Below are 18,084 nucleotides of genomic sequence, written 5' to 3' on the forward strand. Positions count from 1 at the left end.
AGGCCGTGGCAGGTAGGATCACCTGAGGTCAGGAGATCGAGATCAGCCTAACCAACATGGAGAAACCCCGTCTTTACTAAAAATACAAAAATTAGCTGGGCATTGTGGTGCATGCCTGTCATCCCAGCTACGTGGGAGGCTGAGGCAAGAGAATATCTTCAACCCGAGAGGCAGAAGTTGTGGTGAGCTGACATCGTGCCATTGCACTCCAGCCTGGGCAACAAGAGTGAAATTCTGTCTCAAAAAAAAAAAGATGGAGGGAAAAAGAGTAAAGTAAGGCTGAATATAGATCTTACTCTATGGCAGGGGCTTAGAGGCTAAAGAAAATGGAAGCAAGGTCTGACAAGTCTGATCTACAAATGAATGTGTATTGAGAGTCCAACTAAGACTTTTAAAAATTAAGAATTTATAATGGTTCAGATCAGGTGTGATTTTTCTGTAGCAGATCTCAGCTTTAAAATAGAGAAGATAGGCTGGGCATGGTGGTACACGCCTGTAATCCCAGCTACTCGTTAGGCTGAAGCATGAGAATCACTTGAACCCAGGAGGTGGAGGTTCCAGTGAGCCGAAATCACACCACTGCACTCCAGCCTGGGTGACAGAGTGAGACTCTGTCTCAAAAAAAAAAAAAGCCTTGAAAAAGTTAATAAACTGGGAGAAAGTGAAGGAGTCAGGAGATTTTTAAAGTTCACCAAGTTAGAAGAGAAGTAGAATGAGTAGTAGATGGCAAAACTGTTAAAAGAATAGGAAGTTGTTTTGATTACAGAGAGGAAATAGGTTTTTTAGATTTCAGAGGTGGAACACCTTAGGTTGACGCAAAGTCCAAGCCATGATCATGGAATCAGGAGGCAGTGAAGGTGCTTGATGTTGATGAGGATAAGGGACTGTGAATTACCACCTTAAAAAAAACTGCTATGAGAGCCAGGCGCAGTGGCTGACGCCTGTAATCCCAACACTTTAGGAGGCCAAGGCAGGTGGGTCACCTGAGGTCAGGAGTTCCAGACCAGCCTGACCAACATGGTGAAATCCTGACTCTACTAAAAATAGAAAAAGAAAAAATTAGCCGAGTGTGGTGGCACATGCCTGTAGTTGCAGCTACTTGGGAAGCTGAGGAAGGAGAGTCGCTTGAATCTGGGAGGTGGAGGTTACAGTGAGTGCAGATCGTGCCACTGCACTCCAACCTGGGCGACAGAGTAAGACCCTGTCTCAAAAAAAAAAAAACCTGCTATGTTTCGTTCATAGTGGTACATTTTCGTGTATTCCAGCTCTATGATCTTTTCTTTAGATCTCCAGACAGACCTCACTGATTAAGAAATACCTATTAAAATAGTGTTCTGAACAAAGTCATAGCCATCATATTCTGTAGAGAGGAGCATACATATGTCTTAGGTACACAAAATGACAAGATCCAAATGTAACTGGGTTAGTTGTTGAAGATGGTTTAATCACAAGTATGCATTTAATAGTAATACTAATAAACTAAGTGTTTTCGCCTAGTGAAATGTATAATTTAACCCTAAGATGTAGGTATTTTTCCTCATTTTTAGTAGATGAAAATTTAAAACTGTAAGTGTTTAATAAAACTTGCTCAGGATTATACAATGTAGTAGTTGAGACAGGATTGAAACCCAGCTATCTCATTCTACAGCCTCTATTAGCTCCATTATTCCAGGTATTCTTTCTCAAACATGTCCCAATTGAAAGAATAACAAGATAAATGGAATATCAGGTCAGCTTCTATCACTGAAGTTCACCAAACGTTTATCTAATGTTTCATCTGTGCTTTATGACAGGCGTCCTCCACCCCCAGGCTGTGGACCAGATTCGGTCCGTGGACTGTTAGGAACTGAGACACACAGCAGGAGGCGAGTGAGCGAGCATTACCACCTGAGCTCTGCCTCCTGTCAGATCAGCAGCGGCATTTGATTCTCATAGGAGTGTGAACCCTATTGCGCACTCCTTAGGAGAATCTAGCTAATGCCTGATGATCTGAGATGGAACAATTTCATCTCAAAACCACCCCTCCCCTAACACCATCCATGGAAAAATTGTCTTCCACAAAACTAGTCCCTGGTGCCAGAAAGGTTGGGGACCGCTGCTTAATGAAACAGGAGAACAATCCTTGGTTTGTGAATTCAAGGCTTTGGATACTAATAGGAGGCAGACATTAAATGAATAATATAGTACATGCTACATACCTAGTAGAATATGTAAAGAATCTAGAAATTGTTCATAGAAGATGGTGATCAGATTAGTCTAGGAGAGTCAGAGAGGGCTTTACCTAAGAGGCAAAGCCAAGGTGAGGATTTTCAAGGATGAATTGGGAGCTCTCAAGGGGATAAAATGAAAATATATGGGATGAGAGTTCATTCAGAAATGAAGGAGAGGGAAAAAAGGGTGAAGACATGGTAAGAATGGAGGCATGAAATAGATGGTGTGGGTGAGGAACAAGTAGTTCAGTATTGCTGGAAGGTAGAAAACTAGGGAAGGAGTGGCTGGAGGCTATACTGGTAATGTAGTTATTTATTGCTGAATAACATTGCAAAATTTACTAGCTTAAGAACAGCATCAGTTTTATTGTCTGTCATTGCTCTGTGGGTTGAACTGGGTTTAGCAGGTGGTTCTGCTGGTCTTTCTTGGGGTCTCTCATGCAGTTGCAGTCAGATGAGGCTGGGACTGCAACATTCAAGATGGCTTTGCTTACATACCTGGCACCTTAGTGGGAGTTGGTGAAAGACTGTGAAGACTGAAAAAACTCCTTCCCTCTCTCTCTTTCTCTTCCTCTTACTGTCTCTCTATCTCTCCCTCTCCTTGTCTGTCTCTCTCTGTCCTCCCCTCCTCTTCCCGCCCCCAACTTCTTTCTCTTCCTTTCCCTCTCCCTCTTTCCTTCGGTTCCTTCTCCCTCCCTGAGTGGTCTCTCCATGTAGCTGTTTTCTTTATGTCGGGCTGGATCTTCAAAGTGGAAACTGTCAGAGCTTCTTAAGGCTTAGACCCTGAACTGGCAGAGGGTCACACATATTATGTTGCTCAAAGAAAGTCACGATACAGCCCAGATTCACAGGTAGGGGTGACTGTACTACACAAGGGCAAGGATACTGTGGTTTGCTGGGGGCTACCTGCTACCACAGCTGGAAAGATAGGCATGGACTAGAATGCAAATGGCCTTGAATGCCAAGCTACATCACCAGTCTAACCCCCAGCCACTCCTTCTCTAGTCCTCTACCTTCCAGCAATACTGAGCTGCCTGTTCCTCACCCACACCATCAAACTGGGACTTTAGTTTGTAGGACATGGAGAGTCATTAAAGGATTTAATACATGAGATTTTTTAAACAAATACTTAATAGCATTTACTATATGCAGCTCCTTTTCTAGGTGCTTCTGAATATTAACTTTATTTAGATAAGTAACATAATAATAATTATTAGACATGGGATTAATGATATAACACCAGTTTTTGAAGAATATATTGCATTAAACTTTGGAAGATGTTTAGAATCATGAGTTAAAATGTCTTTCTGAAGTGGCTTCATTATTCTTTTGCTGAATCCACTGGCATTTTTGTTTCACTTTTCCAATAAATTGTTTGTGTTCAAGAAGTTGTGGGTAGCTCTTACAGTAAATGTTTTTCTACAGAAAAACTCTTTCATTTATGTTATCACTTGAAAACCATTATAAATTGCTTTATATTTGCCGTCTTGAAGTTTTCTTTATTCCTCACTCTTACCTCCTGAAATTCAAGTTTTATTGTTCGTTTCTCTGTCGTGTCTTTTTTCCTCTCCCTTTCTACTGCTTCTCGATCTTCCATCCGCCCCAGTTCACGTGTCACCCAGGAACTGTTTTACAAGTAGATTGGACAGGTAAGATTTACTTACCCACCATCTTTTTCACCATTAAAGTCAAGGAAATGCTCTAAGACATCTTAGGAACTAGCTATTAAAAATTATCATTGGAGGAAAATTTTAGAAGTGTTATAGACAATTATTGATATATATGTTTTAAGACCTGTAGTTCTCACACTGTTGAACCCGTGCATTCTGTAAACTGTACCAAGTATTCTTTCCCAAATAGATAACAAAACCAGTGAATAAAGATTTGATATCAACAAAAACATCCCATGATGCTTAGTTTGACAGTTAATTTTATTTCCCCAAAGACCCAGTGATTTCTTTTTATTATATACTTATAATTGTTTTCTACCAATAAAAATCTATGTGTATAATTAAATGATGATATTCCATGGAAAAATGGAATTATTTACAAGCATTTTACTACCCCAGTAACTTTTTAACCTCTTGCTGTAAACCTGTGATTTGGGCTATAATGATGTAAACCAGAGACAATGCATTCTCACATTTCCCCTCACTTTAGAAGAAGATAGATCTGAGTCTGTCACTCTGTTGAGGTTGGATCCTTATTCTAATAACATTGATGGACTCAAAAAAATGTGCTGTGGATCAGCCAGCTAACAGTCTTGCTGTAGCGGGTACTTTAGTGTAAGACTACTAGTTTATTTTAGAAGAAATTTTAAAAAGGAAATTTTAAAAGAAATTTTAAAAAGGCCAGGCGTGGTGGCTCACACCTGTAATCTCAGCACTTTGGAAGGCCGAGGTGGGTAGATCACCTGAGGTCAGGAGTTCGAGACCACCCTGACCTAAGTGGAGAAACCCCATCTCTACTAAAAATACAAAATTAGCTGGGCATGGTGGCGCATGCCTGTAATCCCAGCTACTCGGGAGGCTGAGGTGGGAGAACCGCTTGAACCCGGGAGGCAGAAGGTTGCAGTGAGCCGAGATCATGCCATTGCACTCCAGCCTGGGCAACAAGAGTGAAACTCCGTCTCAAAAGAAAGGAAATACAAGTGATGTTAAGTTTTATGCTGCCTCCTATTGAAATCCATGCTGAGTATTCTCCGCTTTTTCATTGAATTAATAATGTGGCTTAAGTATCATTTCACTGTTATATATATTCATAAGACTGGGAAGTTGGCTAGAAATCTCTGAACATGTACATGTAGAATAGAGATGACATGATATAAAATTACTGAGGCTTTTCACAAAGTAGTTTTTTTTATCCTTTGAGTGAGTCACAGTCTTTTAAATTGATGCTAGTTTTAACACTAGGTTTAAGTGTTCTATGGAAAGAAAAGCAGTTTCACCAGAGAGATTTTTGGTGAAATAATCATCTCAATGATTTGAAACATCTGAAATTACAAATTGTAGACGTCGAGTCAGCAATGTGATTATTCATGCCTGTTTCGACTTCAGAAGAGTAGTATTCATAATAACTTACAAATAAACTACTTAGCAGCACTTTGTGGCAGGGGTTGGTTACCAAGTCCTGGCCTGCGTCAGAGCGGGTGGCCTGCGGTTCTACCCAGGCGGCTTTTCAGCCAGTTGGCTGGGGCTGCAGGTGCTCTTGTCACCCTGTCTCTCTGCTCCCTGGCATTTCTGTCACTGCTGCTACCATGACGGGTGCTGCACACACCCCACTGTCAGCCCTTAAGAAGAAAGCTGTCAGAGGCTCTTATTGTCACAGGATGGTCTTGAGGTTTTGGTGTGTTCTTTATTTTATTTTATTTTTTAATTTTTTTCCTCCCTTTGATACCAGTGGGTCTTGAGTTTTTAACCATTGACCCCATTCCAGGCTATCAAAGAAAGGTACCGTGTTGAAGACCTCATAAGCACTAAGCTAGGTCCGGCCTTCCACACTGTTTTAGATGGGCTGCACACCTGGTTAAGCTAGCTGCTACTTTTTAAGGCATAGATATAGATGTTTTTTTCTCTTATGAACAAAAAAAAACTGTTTCTATCAGAATACATTATCTTTGAGCAAAGTCTCAGTGCACTAAGTTCAAAAAATAAACTTTTAAGGTACTCATACACAAAATCTTCACATACCCCTGAAATAGCCTCATCTGAGTCAAATGGGGAGTATTTTTAAAAGATGCTAAGAGGAAACAGTAGTACATCCACATGGCTACTGCAGAAACCAAGAATACAGTACTCGTGAAGTTCTCTCTCTCTTTGGTATTTCCCCTCATTCACTCTGATGGGAATTCTTCCTGTCCCTTTTTTAGTTATCTTGTTTTTAGCCTCTTCCATTCTCAGCAAAACAGAACCTAATTTGATGGGAACCCAATTTCAAATATTCCTTGTTTAAATTTACTCCAAAAGTCTAGTTGAATATTATATCCCTTTTATTATAATTTAATAAAAGTAAATTTTAATATTAATTACTGTTATGTTTCATATACAGCTAATAAATATCCTTTGCCTGGCTCTCAAAAGTGTGAATATGTTTAATTTCAGTTTGATGATTTTAGCGTCTGTGTTCCTCAGAGAATATTGATCTGCTACATAAATAGTTCTAAAATGAAATTAAATAATGAAATCTTATTTGAAATGAAATAATGCAATCTTAAAGCATACTTTTTTATTATAATACCATTTCCATAGGTTTTGTTTTAATCTTTATATCTTCTTTAAACACCCCCTTTCTTTTTTTTTCAAAGCGAAGGACAAGGTTGCCCTTTTGATAGGAAATATGAATTACCGGGAGCACCCCAAGCTCAAAGCTCCTTTGGTGGATGTGTACGAATTGACTAACTTACTGAGACAGCTGGACTTCAAAGTCGTTTCACTGTTGGATCTTACTGAATATGAGATGCGTAATGCTGTGGATGAGTTTTTACTCCTTTTAGACAAGGGAGTATATGGTAAGATATTTATAATGTTTGTTTTTACAATTATCCGTTATTCTTTTCATTATACAAGTTAGGTTAAGAGTTGAAAATCAGATAAAGATAAGGTAAACATGTTGTTGAATGGAAGAGTTTTGTTTTTCTTATTAAGATGATACATTTGATCTTCATTCCATCTGAATAACTGATTAGCTTCAAGTCTTTACTTTTATGTTTCCTGTTTTGTCAAAACATATTTTTCTTACTAGAATTCTTACCTGTCTTTTGTGATTTTTTTTTTTTATTGATAGAGCCACAGTATAATAAAACGATAACCACACAGCAAAATTTACATTCATATGTGTAAAATACTACAGTATGTGGGGTTTTCTTTGGGGGGGGGTAGCATAAAAGGTTCTAGTAGAATGTATATTTTATGTATATTTTGTATGTTTCCTTTTCCTAACTATTGCATGGTCTTTTCTAGTCTTTTAATGGGAACTAGATTTTAACAAGGAAATGTTGGTGGATGGGGCATATAAAAGTAATTTGTAAATTAAAGTTGTATACAGATATGCTTAGAAATGTACCTCTACAAAAATTCTAACAGTAAATATTTAATGTTTTTCCCCATTCTTTCACCTAAATATGTTAACACTGCATATATGGTAAAGAATTTCAAAAGAGACAGAATGTGCTGTCACTAGCAAATCATTTATTTGGTGATTTATTGAGCTCATCTGAACCGTGTTTTGCAGGATTGTGCTTCTATGACATTGTGCAATAACATCAGATTGCCAGGGAAGTGACATTTCCAGGCCTGTTGTTAGGCATACAATGATAAACAAAAAGTACCGGTTTGGCTCCTGTATCTTTCCAGTTATTTTATTTTAATAATTTCTGAATTTACTCTTATTATTTATAATTAGATTGATATGATAAGGCAAGTTTGGTTAGAATTTTTAATGTTTCTCAAAGTAGAATTTTTAATGGGACCAAAGCTTTTTCTTTTTTTTCCCCAAGATTTACCACACTGTTGTATAAGGGATGGGGAAAAGTCTTAAAATCTTACTTTAAATGAGTTTCCTTCTCTAAATAGTGAGGATTTAAAGAAAGATAAATGAAGTTAACAAGGTAAACACCTCAAATGTGAGATTTCAGGTATTATGCTGATGTGTTAATAAAACTTTGTTTATAAGTCTTATGGAGTGATGACTAATGGGTGAATCCATCCATTTTTTTCTTATGAAAATATGAAAGAATATACAATGCAAATATGCCACCTTGGTAATTGGCTTATACAGGTTGAGCATTCGTAATCTGAAAATCCAAAGTCTAAAACTTCATGAGTGCCAACATGATGCCACAAGTGGAAAATTTTATACCTTACATCATGAGGGGTTGCAGTTAAAACTTTGTATCATGCACAAAATTATTTAAAATATTGTATAAAATTACCTTCAGACTATGTGTGTAAGATGTATATGAAACATAAATGAGGCTGGGCATGGTGGCTCATGCCTGTAATCTCAGCACTTTGGGAGGCCAAGGTGGGTGGATCACTTGAGCCCAGGAGTTTGAGACCAGCCTGGGCAACATGGCGAAACCCCATCTCTACTAAAAATACAAAAATTGGGCCAGACGCAGTGGCTTACGTCTGTAATCCCAGCACTTTGGCAGGCCGAGGCGTGCAGATCACCTGAGGTCAGGAGTTCAAGACCATCCTGTCCAACATGGTGAAACCCCATGTCTACTAAAAATGTATGGTGGCAGTCATCTGTAATCCAAGCTACTCAAGAGGCTGAGGCAGGAGAATGGTTTAAACCCGGGAGGTGGAGGTTGTAGTAAGCCGAGATCACGCCACTGCACTTCAGCCTGGGTGACAGAGCAAGACTCCGTCTCAAAAAAAAAAAAATAGAATAAAATAAAATAAAAACACGAAAATTAGCTGGGCGTGGTGATGTATGCCTGTAATCCCAGCTACTCAAGAGGCTGAGACACAAGAATCGCTTGAACCCAGGAGGCAGAGGTTGCAGTGAACCAAGATCACACCACTGTACTGCAGCCTAGGCGACAGAATGAGACTTGGAATCTTGGTCTCAAAAAAGAAAAGAAAAGAAAAACATAAATGAGTTTCATGTTTAGACTTGGGTGGCATCCCCAAGATAACCTCATTATGTATACGTAAATATTCCAAAATCTGAAGAAAAAAAAAAATCTGAAACGCTTCTGGTCCCAAGTCTTTCAGATAAAGGATACTCAACCTGTATTTTCAATCTGGCATCAGGGGTGTTGTTTGTTTTTATATTATACAATTGATCTCAGCTTTTAAGGTGCCTACGTGACATAAAAAGGAAAAGGCTTCCAAAACTTCACTAGAAGTGATGAGGTGTAAGGAAAAAATATTGATCAGTTTAGGTTTCTGTATTGGTGAAGTATTTAAAGATTGAGGGAATCATATGAAGAATTACTACCTTGGTTGTTTATTCTCATTTCTTATTGATATTTTCACCGTGGCTTTTAAGCCCTTTGTTTGGCTTTTAAAACCAAATCCTGTGGCCAGGGCATGGTGGCTTACACCTGTAATCCCAGCACTTTGGGAGGCCAAGACGGGCAGATCACCTAGGGTCAGGAGTTCGAGACCAACCTGGCCAACATGGTGAAACCCTGTCTCTACTAAAAGTACAAAAATTAGCCCAGCGTGATGGTGGGCACCTGTAATCCCAGCTACTTGGGAAGCTGAGGCAGGAGAATCACTTGAACCTGGGAGGGGGAGGTTGCAGTGAGCCAAGATCATGCCACTGCACTCCAGCCTGGGCAACAAAGCGAGACTCCATCTCAAAATAACAAAAACAGATCCTTTAGTTGCCCCTGTGAAGTAGAGAACCAGAAATATTAAAAATTATGACAAGATTGCAGTTTAGGCTGAAGCTTTGCCCCAATATAAAAACATCATCTTGGAATACAAAATAAAAAGGCATGTTAAAGCAAAATGTCAGCTTAAGAAAGCTAGAAAACTTTTAAATCCTACTGATTCGTGTCTTAACAGGGTGGCTGCATTATATTTTGAAGTATTGTGAATATTCCAAACATCAGACACATCTACACTAAATGTAAGTGTGGTAGAGGCTTGAGGGTTTAGGGCATATCATAAAGAAACCTTTAGTTTTTCTTTTGGACTATGCCTTTACCGCTAGTTGATATTACCAGGGGACTCAGTGCATGAGGGCTGTAGGGGAAGATGGAAGGCAGAGTCACAGGAATTTCAGCATGAACAGCTAGATACGGAGAACAGAGGAACTCGAGTTCATGCCCTTTTATATTATATTGCACGCAGGTTTGTAGAAGAAATAAAAGTTGCAACAGAACAGACAGTAATTCAGTTTTAAACATATATAAACATAAAAAACAGGAACCAAAACCAGAAATAACTGTACTTAAAAATACAAAAATACACGTCCTTAAATAAGGAGAAAGATTTCTAGTTATGTTGTGTAGATGGCCAGGATAAAAAGTAACCCTTTGGCCTGAGATCTATCCCCGCATAGCCTTTCTGTGTACATCGCTTGCTGCAGCTTAGTTGTGCTTTCGTGTAGAAGAACGGTAAAGGAGTCTTGTCGGAATATGGCAAAAGTGTTATTTGGCCTGCAGCGGAGCAGCTGTTCAGTTCACATAGCTCAGTGGTTAAGCAGTGGGCCTTAGCGTAGCTAGCCTGGGTTCAGAGCTTTGGCTTTCTGCTGACTAGCTGTGTGACTGTGGTTCTTTAACTTTTCTAAGCCAAAAGGAATCTACAAAATGGATAGAACTAAATTAATGAGGTTTACAGGATAAGATAAAATAATTATCCCTGTGCCTGGCACATTTAAAATGCTCAAAATATTGTACCTATTATTATTGTCATTTCCTGTCAATTCATTAAAGACATTCAAGCACTTTTTCATCTTTAGATTGGGGATTTGGACTAGGTAGCATTCTATTTCAGGCCTCAATGAGAGAAACCCAGCTTTAATCAGTTTCTGTGTATTAAGGGTCTGCCTAAGGTTTTTTGGGGTTTTTTTTTTGTTTTGGATTTTTGTTTTGTTTTGTTTTTTGATATGGAGGCTTGCTCTGTCGCCCAGGCTGGAGTGCAGTGGCACAATCTCGGCTCACAGCAACCTCCGCCTCCTGGGTTCAAGCAATTCTCCTGCCTTAGCCCCAAGAGTAGCTGGGATTACAGGCACATGCCACCAACACCTGGCTAATTTTTTGTATTTTTAGTAGAGACGGGCTTTCACTGTGTTAGCCAGAATGGTCTCGCTCTATCTCCTGACCTCGTGATCCACCCACCTTGGCCTCCCAAAAGGCCAGGCGTGAGCCACCGCGCCCAGCCTGCCAAAGTTTTCTTTTTTTTTTTTTTTTTTTTTTTGAGGAAAAAAAGTCGGGGTTTAAAGCTGTAGTGTAGTAAAACAGTGAAAAACCAGTGCACTGACATTTTACATTGTCTGAGAGTCGAGTTACCTAAAAAGCCAGCAGTAGATTATAGAGACAGTATTATATAGCACAGTAGCGAGGCTGGCCTGCATCCGTGTTTTGGTTCTGTCACTTACTAGGCATTTCAGTTAGGGTGAGCTTTTAAACCTCTTCATGTCTCAGTTTTCCCATCTGTAAAAGAGAGATGTTAATATTACCTACCTTGTTGTGAGGATTGTGTGAGGCAGTGTAACTAGTGACCTTTCTTGGAACCGTGCCTGGCACATAGTAAGTGCCGTGTAAGCCTGCTGGGGTGGCGGGTGTTGTGCTCATCAGCCACTCACTGTGCTAAGTGGAGTGCATATTCAGTTGAGTGGAAAAGTTTTTCATTTAAATGATTATTTTCTCTGTAGACAAAAATAAATATCCATGACTATATTCTTGAATCATCCTCCCAAGAAATAAAACTCCCTAAAGATCTAATTTGCAGAATTGTATTTCTAAGTACAATAAGTTCTTTGACATTTGTTAAAAACATACCTATTTTCTTCTCTATCCTTGAGTAATGGGATGGTTAACTAAATAAGCAGTACTAGAGACGGAATTTAAAAACAACAACAACAACGATTTGGGCCACACACAGTGGCTCACACCTATAATCCTAACACTCTGGGAAGCTAAGGTGGGAGGGAAGCTAAGGTGGGAGGCTGAGGCCAGGAGTTTGAGACCAGCCTGGACAATATAGTGAGACCTCATCTCTACAAAAAATTTAAAAATTAGCCAGGCATGGTGGCACATGCCTGTGGTCCCAGCTACTTGGGAGGCTAAGGTGGGAGGATAGCTTGAGCCTGTGAGGTCAAAGCTGCAGTGAGCTGTGATCACACTGCTGCACTCCAGTATGGGCAACAGAGCAAGACCCTGTCTCAAATAAATAAATAAATTTTTTTAAAAAATGATTTGGACTAGTTCATTTTACACAAAAGTACTTAATTCCCCTCAATATAATTTGGTTGCAGACTTTGATATAGAATAGTTACACTTTTCATAAGACATTTTGGGAAAGAGAAAAAATATTTTGGTGTTAAGTGCCTTAATTTCATTCAGCAGTTGCAGGGCTGGGCATGTGGCATTAATGTAACAGAACAACATTCAGCTTTTCGCTGGATGAATGGAAGCTAAGCCTTCCCTCAGAGTTGTCTCTTCACCCCAATCAAGTCTTGCTGGAGCCAGACATATTACCTGACATGAGGGAGGCAACACCCAGGCCTGCTGTCAGTTGTCTCTAAGTAATACCAGTTGTTGAAATGGTACCATTTCTACTAAAAGTCAGACCCTTGAAAAGAGACCTCCGGATCTGACCCTGTCTTGATTGGTTTGCATTGTTAATTTAATGGAATTCAGTAAGTATTTACTGAGTTATTTTTGTTACATCTATAGTCCAGATGAAGGAGTATGCTATGTGCTGAGGGAAATAATAGTGAATAAAGATCATGATCTGTCCTCCTAAGAAAATTATAGTTCCGGGCCAGGCACGGTGGCTCAACGCCTGTAATCCCAGCACTTTGGGAGGCCAAGGCAGGCAGATCACCTGAGGTCTGGAGTTTGAGACCAGCCTGACCAACATGGAGAAACCCTGTCTCTACTAAAAATACAAAATTGTCTGGGCATGGTGGTGTATGCCTGTAATCCCAGCTACCCGGGAGGCTGAGGCAGGAGAATCACTTGAACCCGGGAGGCGGAGGTTGCAGTGAGCTGAGATCACACCATTGCACTCCAGCCTGGGCAACAAGAGTGAAACTCTGTCTCAAAAAAAAAAAAAAAGAAAAAAAAATTATAGTCCTTTAATACAAGGAGAAAAAACACTATGGAGTCAAAACATCAACTCTGTGATTTTAAGCAAATCATTTAATCTTTGTAATTTAATTTTCTCATCTATAAAATAAGGGCAGAAATCATTTAAAGTTATTATATGGATTAAAATTAGATTGTGTATATGAAAGTCCTTTGAAAACCAAGAAAATGTTATACAGGTTGAGTATCTCTAATCTGAAAATCCCAAATCCAAAACACTCCTGGTCCCAAACATTTCAGATAAGAGCTACTCAGAGTGTGTAAATGTAAAAGATTAGTGTCATTGTGATTTCTTATCAGAAAAACTAAGTAGACATAGGACTATACAATATCAGGAAAAGCCAGTATGTGATTGTCAGAAAGTGCTGCTACAGCATTTCAAGGCAGGGAGAATTTGAAGTGTGTTAGAAAGCCACAAACCAGTTACCAGGTAGTAGTTACCAGGTAGTAACTTGCTAAGGATTCTGAACTTTGGAAATAGCCCTTGAGGACTGGTTATGGTTTGGGTAGATAGAAAGGAGATAGAGTAACTTGAGCAAAGTTTTGGAGGTTAAAAATAAGTGTATCTTGCTCTTGAAGCAGTAAAGAGACTGATGGAAAATAAAGTTATATTTTGAATACTTGATGGAGGTGTATAAGTTGTACTCTTTTTAAAGTGTATAATTCGGTGATTTCAGTATCTTCACAAAGTGGGCATCAGTCACCACTACGAAACTTCAGAACATTTCCATCACCCCAAAAAGAAACCCCATATCCATTAACAGTCACTCCCATTCCTCCTTACCCTAGCCCTTTGCAACGACAAATCTATTTTCTGTTTCTATGGATTTGCCTATTCTGGACATTTCATATAAATGGAATCACCCAATATGTGGCCTTTTATGTCTGCCTTCTTTCACTTCGCATGTTTTCAAAGTTCATTCATATTGTAGCATGTACTAGAACTTCATTATTTTAGGGCTAGATAATATTCTATTATTATATTTTGTTTATCCATTTATCATCTCATGGACATTTTTGGACATGATTAATAATACTGCTGTGAGCATTTGTGTACACATTCTTGTGTGGACGTAGTTTCCATTTCTCTTCAGTATGTACCTGGGAGTGAAATTCCTGGGTCATATGGTAATCTATATTTAACTTTTTGAGGAACTGCAAAACTCTTTCCAAAGTTCTTACACCATTTTACATTTGTGCCACCAGAAATGAATGACGGTTCCAATTTCTCTGCATCCTTGCCAACACTTGTTCTTGTCTGTCTTTTTTATTGTAGCCATCCTGGTGAGTTTAAAATGACTTGGATTTGCATTTCACTAGTGGCTAATGATGTTGAGCATCTTCATGTGCATATCTGCCACTCATATATCCTCTTTGGAGAAGCATCAGATCCTTTGCCTATTTTTAAATCAAGTCATTAGTCTTTTTTTTTTTTGAGATGGAGTCTTGCTCTAGTGCCCAGGCTGGAGTGCTAGTGGCACGATCTCAGCTTACTGCAACCTCTGCCTCCCGGGTTCAAGCGATTCTCCTGCCTTAGCCTCCCAAGTAGCTGGGATTACAGGCTCCCGCCACCACACTTGGCTGGATTTTTGTATTTTTAGTAGAAACGGGGTTTCACCATGTTGGCCAGGCTGGTCTTGAACTCCTGACCTCAGGTGATCCACCCACCTTGGCCTCCCAAAGTGCTGGGATTACAGGCGTGAGCCTCTGCGCCTGGCCGTCATTAGTCGTTTTATTGATGAGTGGAAGAGTTCTTTATTCTGAATACAAGCTGTCCTTATCAGATAAATGATTTGCAAATATTTTCTTCGGTTGTGTGGGTTGTCTTTTCACTTTACCTGATCTTCGTGGTTTATTGAATTAAATCCATTCTTTTGGTCATTATTTTTAAAACTCTCCCTATCTGTGCACTCCTTTTTAAAATTCCCTTTGTGTGCAGTCTTATTTTCATTCACAACAGTAATTTAGTTTTTTGCTAGGCTACTCTCTTTTCTGTTAGCTTTCATTCCAGGTCCAATTCGTGTTTATTTCTGTTCTCCTGCCCATAATCTACCTCGCTCTCTCTCTGCCTTTCCAAATTTCTAGCCATTCCCTCTCTTAAGACCATCCCCTGTTGTTTCACTTCATACTGATATTCCTCTCTGTACTTTACTCATTTCATACGTACATGGTAGTTGTCCCACTAACATGATTTATGGCATTTAATATGTGATGACTTTCATTGTTGCTTGATAACATAAACATGTGTGAATCTCCATGCATGAATCTCCTGATCTCCTGCTTAGAGGTCAGGAACTTTGTCTTTGTCCTTCTTTTTCGTTTCTCTCAGTGCCTACATGATAACTTCCAGTGCACACATGAGCTGTAGTATAAACCCACACTTGAAAATGGGTATATCCATTTTCTCATTTTAGCTGAAATGTATTTGAAAGAACTATTTTTCTCATTTTAATCGAAATTCAAAAAAAGCAGACGACCTGGATTTTGTCCTGTAGGACCACATGGAGCAAATTGTCTTTAATTCTCAAAGCCACATTCTCTGCTAGGAGTCGGGGCCATAATTACAATGGATTAGCTATTTTTGGTTCCCTGTCTAAATGGCTTTTACTATTTGCTTTAAAATACCCTGTAAAGAAATCATTAAATCCAGAATATTGAGAGAGCAAAATTAGTGGGCTCTAGAGATTGCAAGCAGAGGGGAGGATATCTTCAAAAGTGTTTTGTCCAGTATTTTTGTGAAGAAGTTCAGACTGATATTTTTGTTGTTTTTTACAGCCAAAACAAATTTCTTTTCAAGAAAACATTGAGTTGTTTGGGTTAGTTTTTATAGTATCACTTCTCAGTAAGAAAATATGATTCATCTGTTGAGTCCTAAAACTATCCCAAATTTTAGATTAAGTCAAAAGACTCTAGATGGAAGATTGATATTTATATCTCATAGCAAAAAGAAAAAATAGCAATCTGTGAAGTCAGATTTCTCATCTCTGATTATAAAACTATATTTATATTTTAATAACCCTTAACTGTTTATGGTAATACCTGCAGTTTCTTGACTTCATATTGCAGTTGCTATTCATCTGAATTGTGTTTGTTCATCCGTTAAATACTTACTAAGCTCTTGCTCTATGCCAGGAACACACAAATAAATAAATGTAAGACTATCTCTGCCCTAACAGAACTCCTAGCTTCATGGAGGAGACAAATGAGTCAGGAGAGAAATCCTAGCTGCATTCTTTTTTATATATCATAACATAAAATTGTATTTTATATTATACTATTGGTTACAAATATATTACTTTTATAAATTAGGATATACTTCAGACAGCATTTTGATATTGTCTTAAAATGCAAATTTTAAGTGCAGACTGTTGGTAATTTATTTTTTATTATTTTTTTGAGACAGAGTTTTGCTCTGTCGCCCAGGCTAGAGTACAGTGGCATGATCTCGGCTTACAGCAATCTCCACCTCCGAGGTTCAAGTTATTCTCCTGCCTCAGTCTCCCAAGTAGCTGGGATTACAGGTGCCCACCACCACGCCCAGCCAATTTTTGTATTTTTAGGAGAGATGGGGTTTCACCACATTGGCCAGGCTGGTTTTGAACCCCTGACCTCAAGTGATCTGCCTGCCTCGGCCTCCCAAAGTGCTGGGATTATAGGTGTGAGCCGTCATGCCTGGCCTGTTGCCAATAATTTTAAATGCAAAATAACATTGTCTGTATTTATAATTGGGTATTTCTTACATATGCTCACATCAACTTGAAGAAAATTAAAGTCAAGGTTTTTTTGCAAAAAGTTATGCAGTCTGTATGTTCAGAGTGCATTTAGAATTGACATCTACCTCTCTTTTATTTTTCCTCTTTTCAGGGTTATTATATTATGCAGGACATGGTTATGAAAATTTTGGGAACAGCTTCATGGTCCCCGTTGATGCTCCAAATCCATATAGGTCTGAAAATTGTCTGTGTGTACAAAATATACTGAAATTGATGCAAGAAAAAGAAACTGGACTTAATGTGTTCTTATTGGATATGTGTAGGAAAAGGTAAATTTTCTAATCTTTATTAAACAATTGTTGGAGTTAAATATCAACCATGACAAACTAGAGAAACCTGTGAAATGCTAACAGCCATTTGCATTTGTGAATTTTAGTTTATACATTGAAACGGGAAGAACAAAACTAGAGGAAAATATATTTACTCCATGTATATCTAATTATTTTAACTCTTCATATTTGCTATAGAACACAAATGAAGAACTAAAGGGCATGGGCATTTACTCATACTACAGGGGATTCAACTCTCCAGAATGCCTTTCGATGACTTTAATAATCACTATAGTTATTCCCTCAGGAATTAACAAAACCAACACCCATGGAGTTGGGATTTCTGCTCACTAGTCAGTCCTGGTCTTCCAGACACGGAATGAGTAGCCGAAGCAGATGTTTGGAGGTTTGGATCCCATTTGTCTGCCATTGCCTTTCTAAGGAGTAGAACCAATGACTATTCCTCTAGATTTACTATTTTTTGCTTGCTCAGCATTTACCAATCAAAATCCAATGCCAGAGTTCAAATGCAACTCTAGTTTTAAAGCTAACAAGGAGTTAGTGGGTTATTTTGGGTAGATATGTAGCTACCTAGATGAAAAATTTTGAATCTATAATTTTAAATTATGTATTCTAAAAAACTGTTGTATTTTCTCATTATTTATACCCTTTTAAGAATGCTCTTTAACTTTTCATACTTCTATCTGCCCTTCTCCGCCTCCCTTAAATAGAAATGACTACGATGATACCATTCCAATCTTGGATGCACTAAAAGTCACCGCCAATATTGTGTTTGGATATGCCACGTAAGAACATTTTATGTTTACGTTGAAGTTTCCTTTATTGTTTGATGTCTTTTTGTTTTTGCTTTTTAGGAGCAGGGGTCTTAACTCTGTCACCCAGGCTGGAGTGCAGAGGCACCATCATATAGCTCACTCCTCCTGGGCTCAAGCGATCCTCCTGCCTCAGCCTTCTGAGTTGCTGGGATTACAGGCATGTGCCACTGTGCCTGGCTCCTGAGGGTTTTTTGATTGTAGATTAGAGGCCTAGAAAATACCTAT

General features: G+C 38.8%; 1 protein-coding gene across 2 annotated transcripts in view; it reads left to right on the plus strand.

Annotated features, from left to right (window-relative positions):
- Positions 1 to 18,084, plus strand: part of MALT1 (MALT1 paracaspase) — an 81,219-nt gene that overhangs the window by 45,068 nt on the left and 18,067 nt on the right. For both annotated transcript variants that reach the window (XM_024236039.3, XM_054538020.2), the window contains 3 exons: positions 6,514 to 6,717; positions 16,846 to 17,023; positions 17,755 to 17,829. In XM_024236039.3, coding sequence (XP_024091807.1) covers positions 6,514 to 6,717; positions 16,846 to 17,023; positions 17,755 to 17,829 — 457 coding nt within the window. The remainder of the gene's footprint in view (positions 1 to 6,513; positions 6,718 to 16,845; positions 17,024 to 17,754; positions 17,830 to 18,084) is intronic.

The sequence above is a fragment of the Pongo abelii genome, chromosome 17, assembly GCF_028885655.2.
Source record: "Pongo abelii isolate AG06213 chromosome 17, NHGRI_mPonAbe1-v2.0_pri, whole genome shotgun sequence".
Taxonomy (NCBI): domain Eukaryota; kingdom Metazoa; phylum Chordata; class Mammalia; order Primates; family Hominidae; genus Pongo; species Pongo abelii.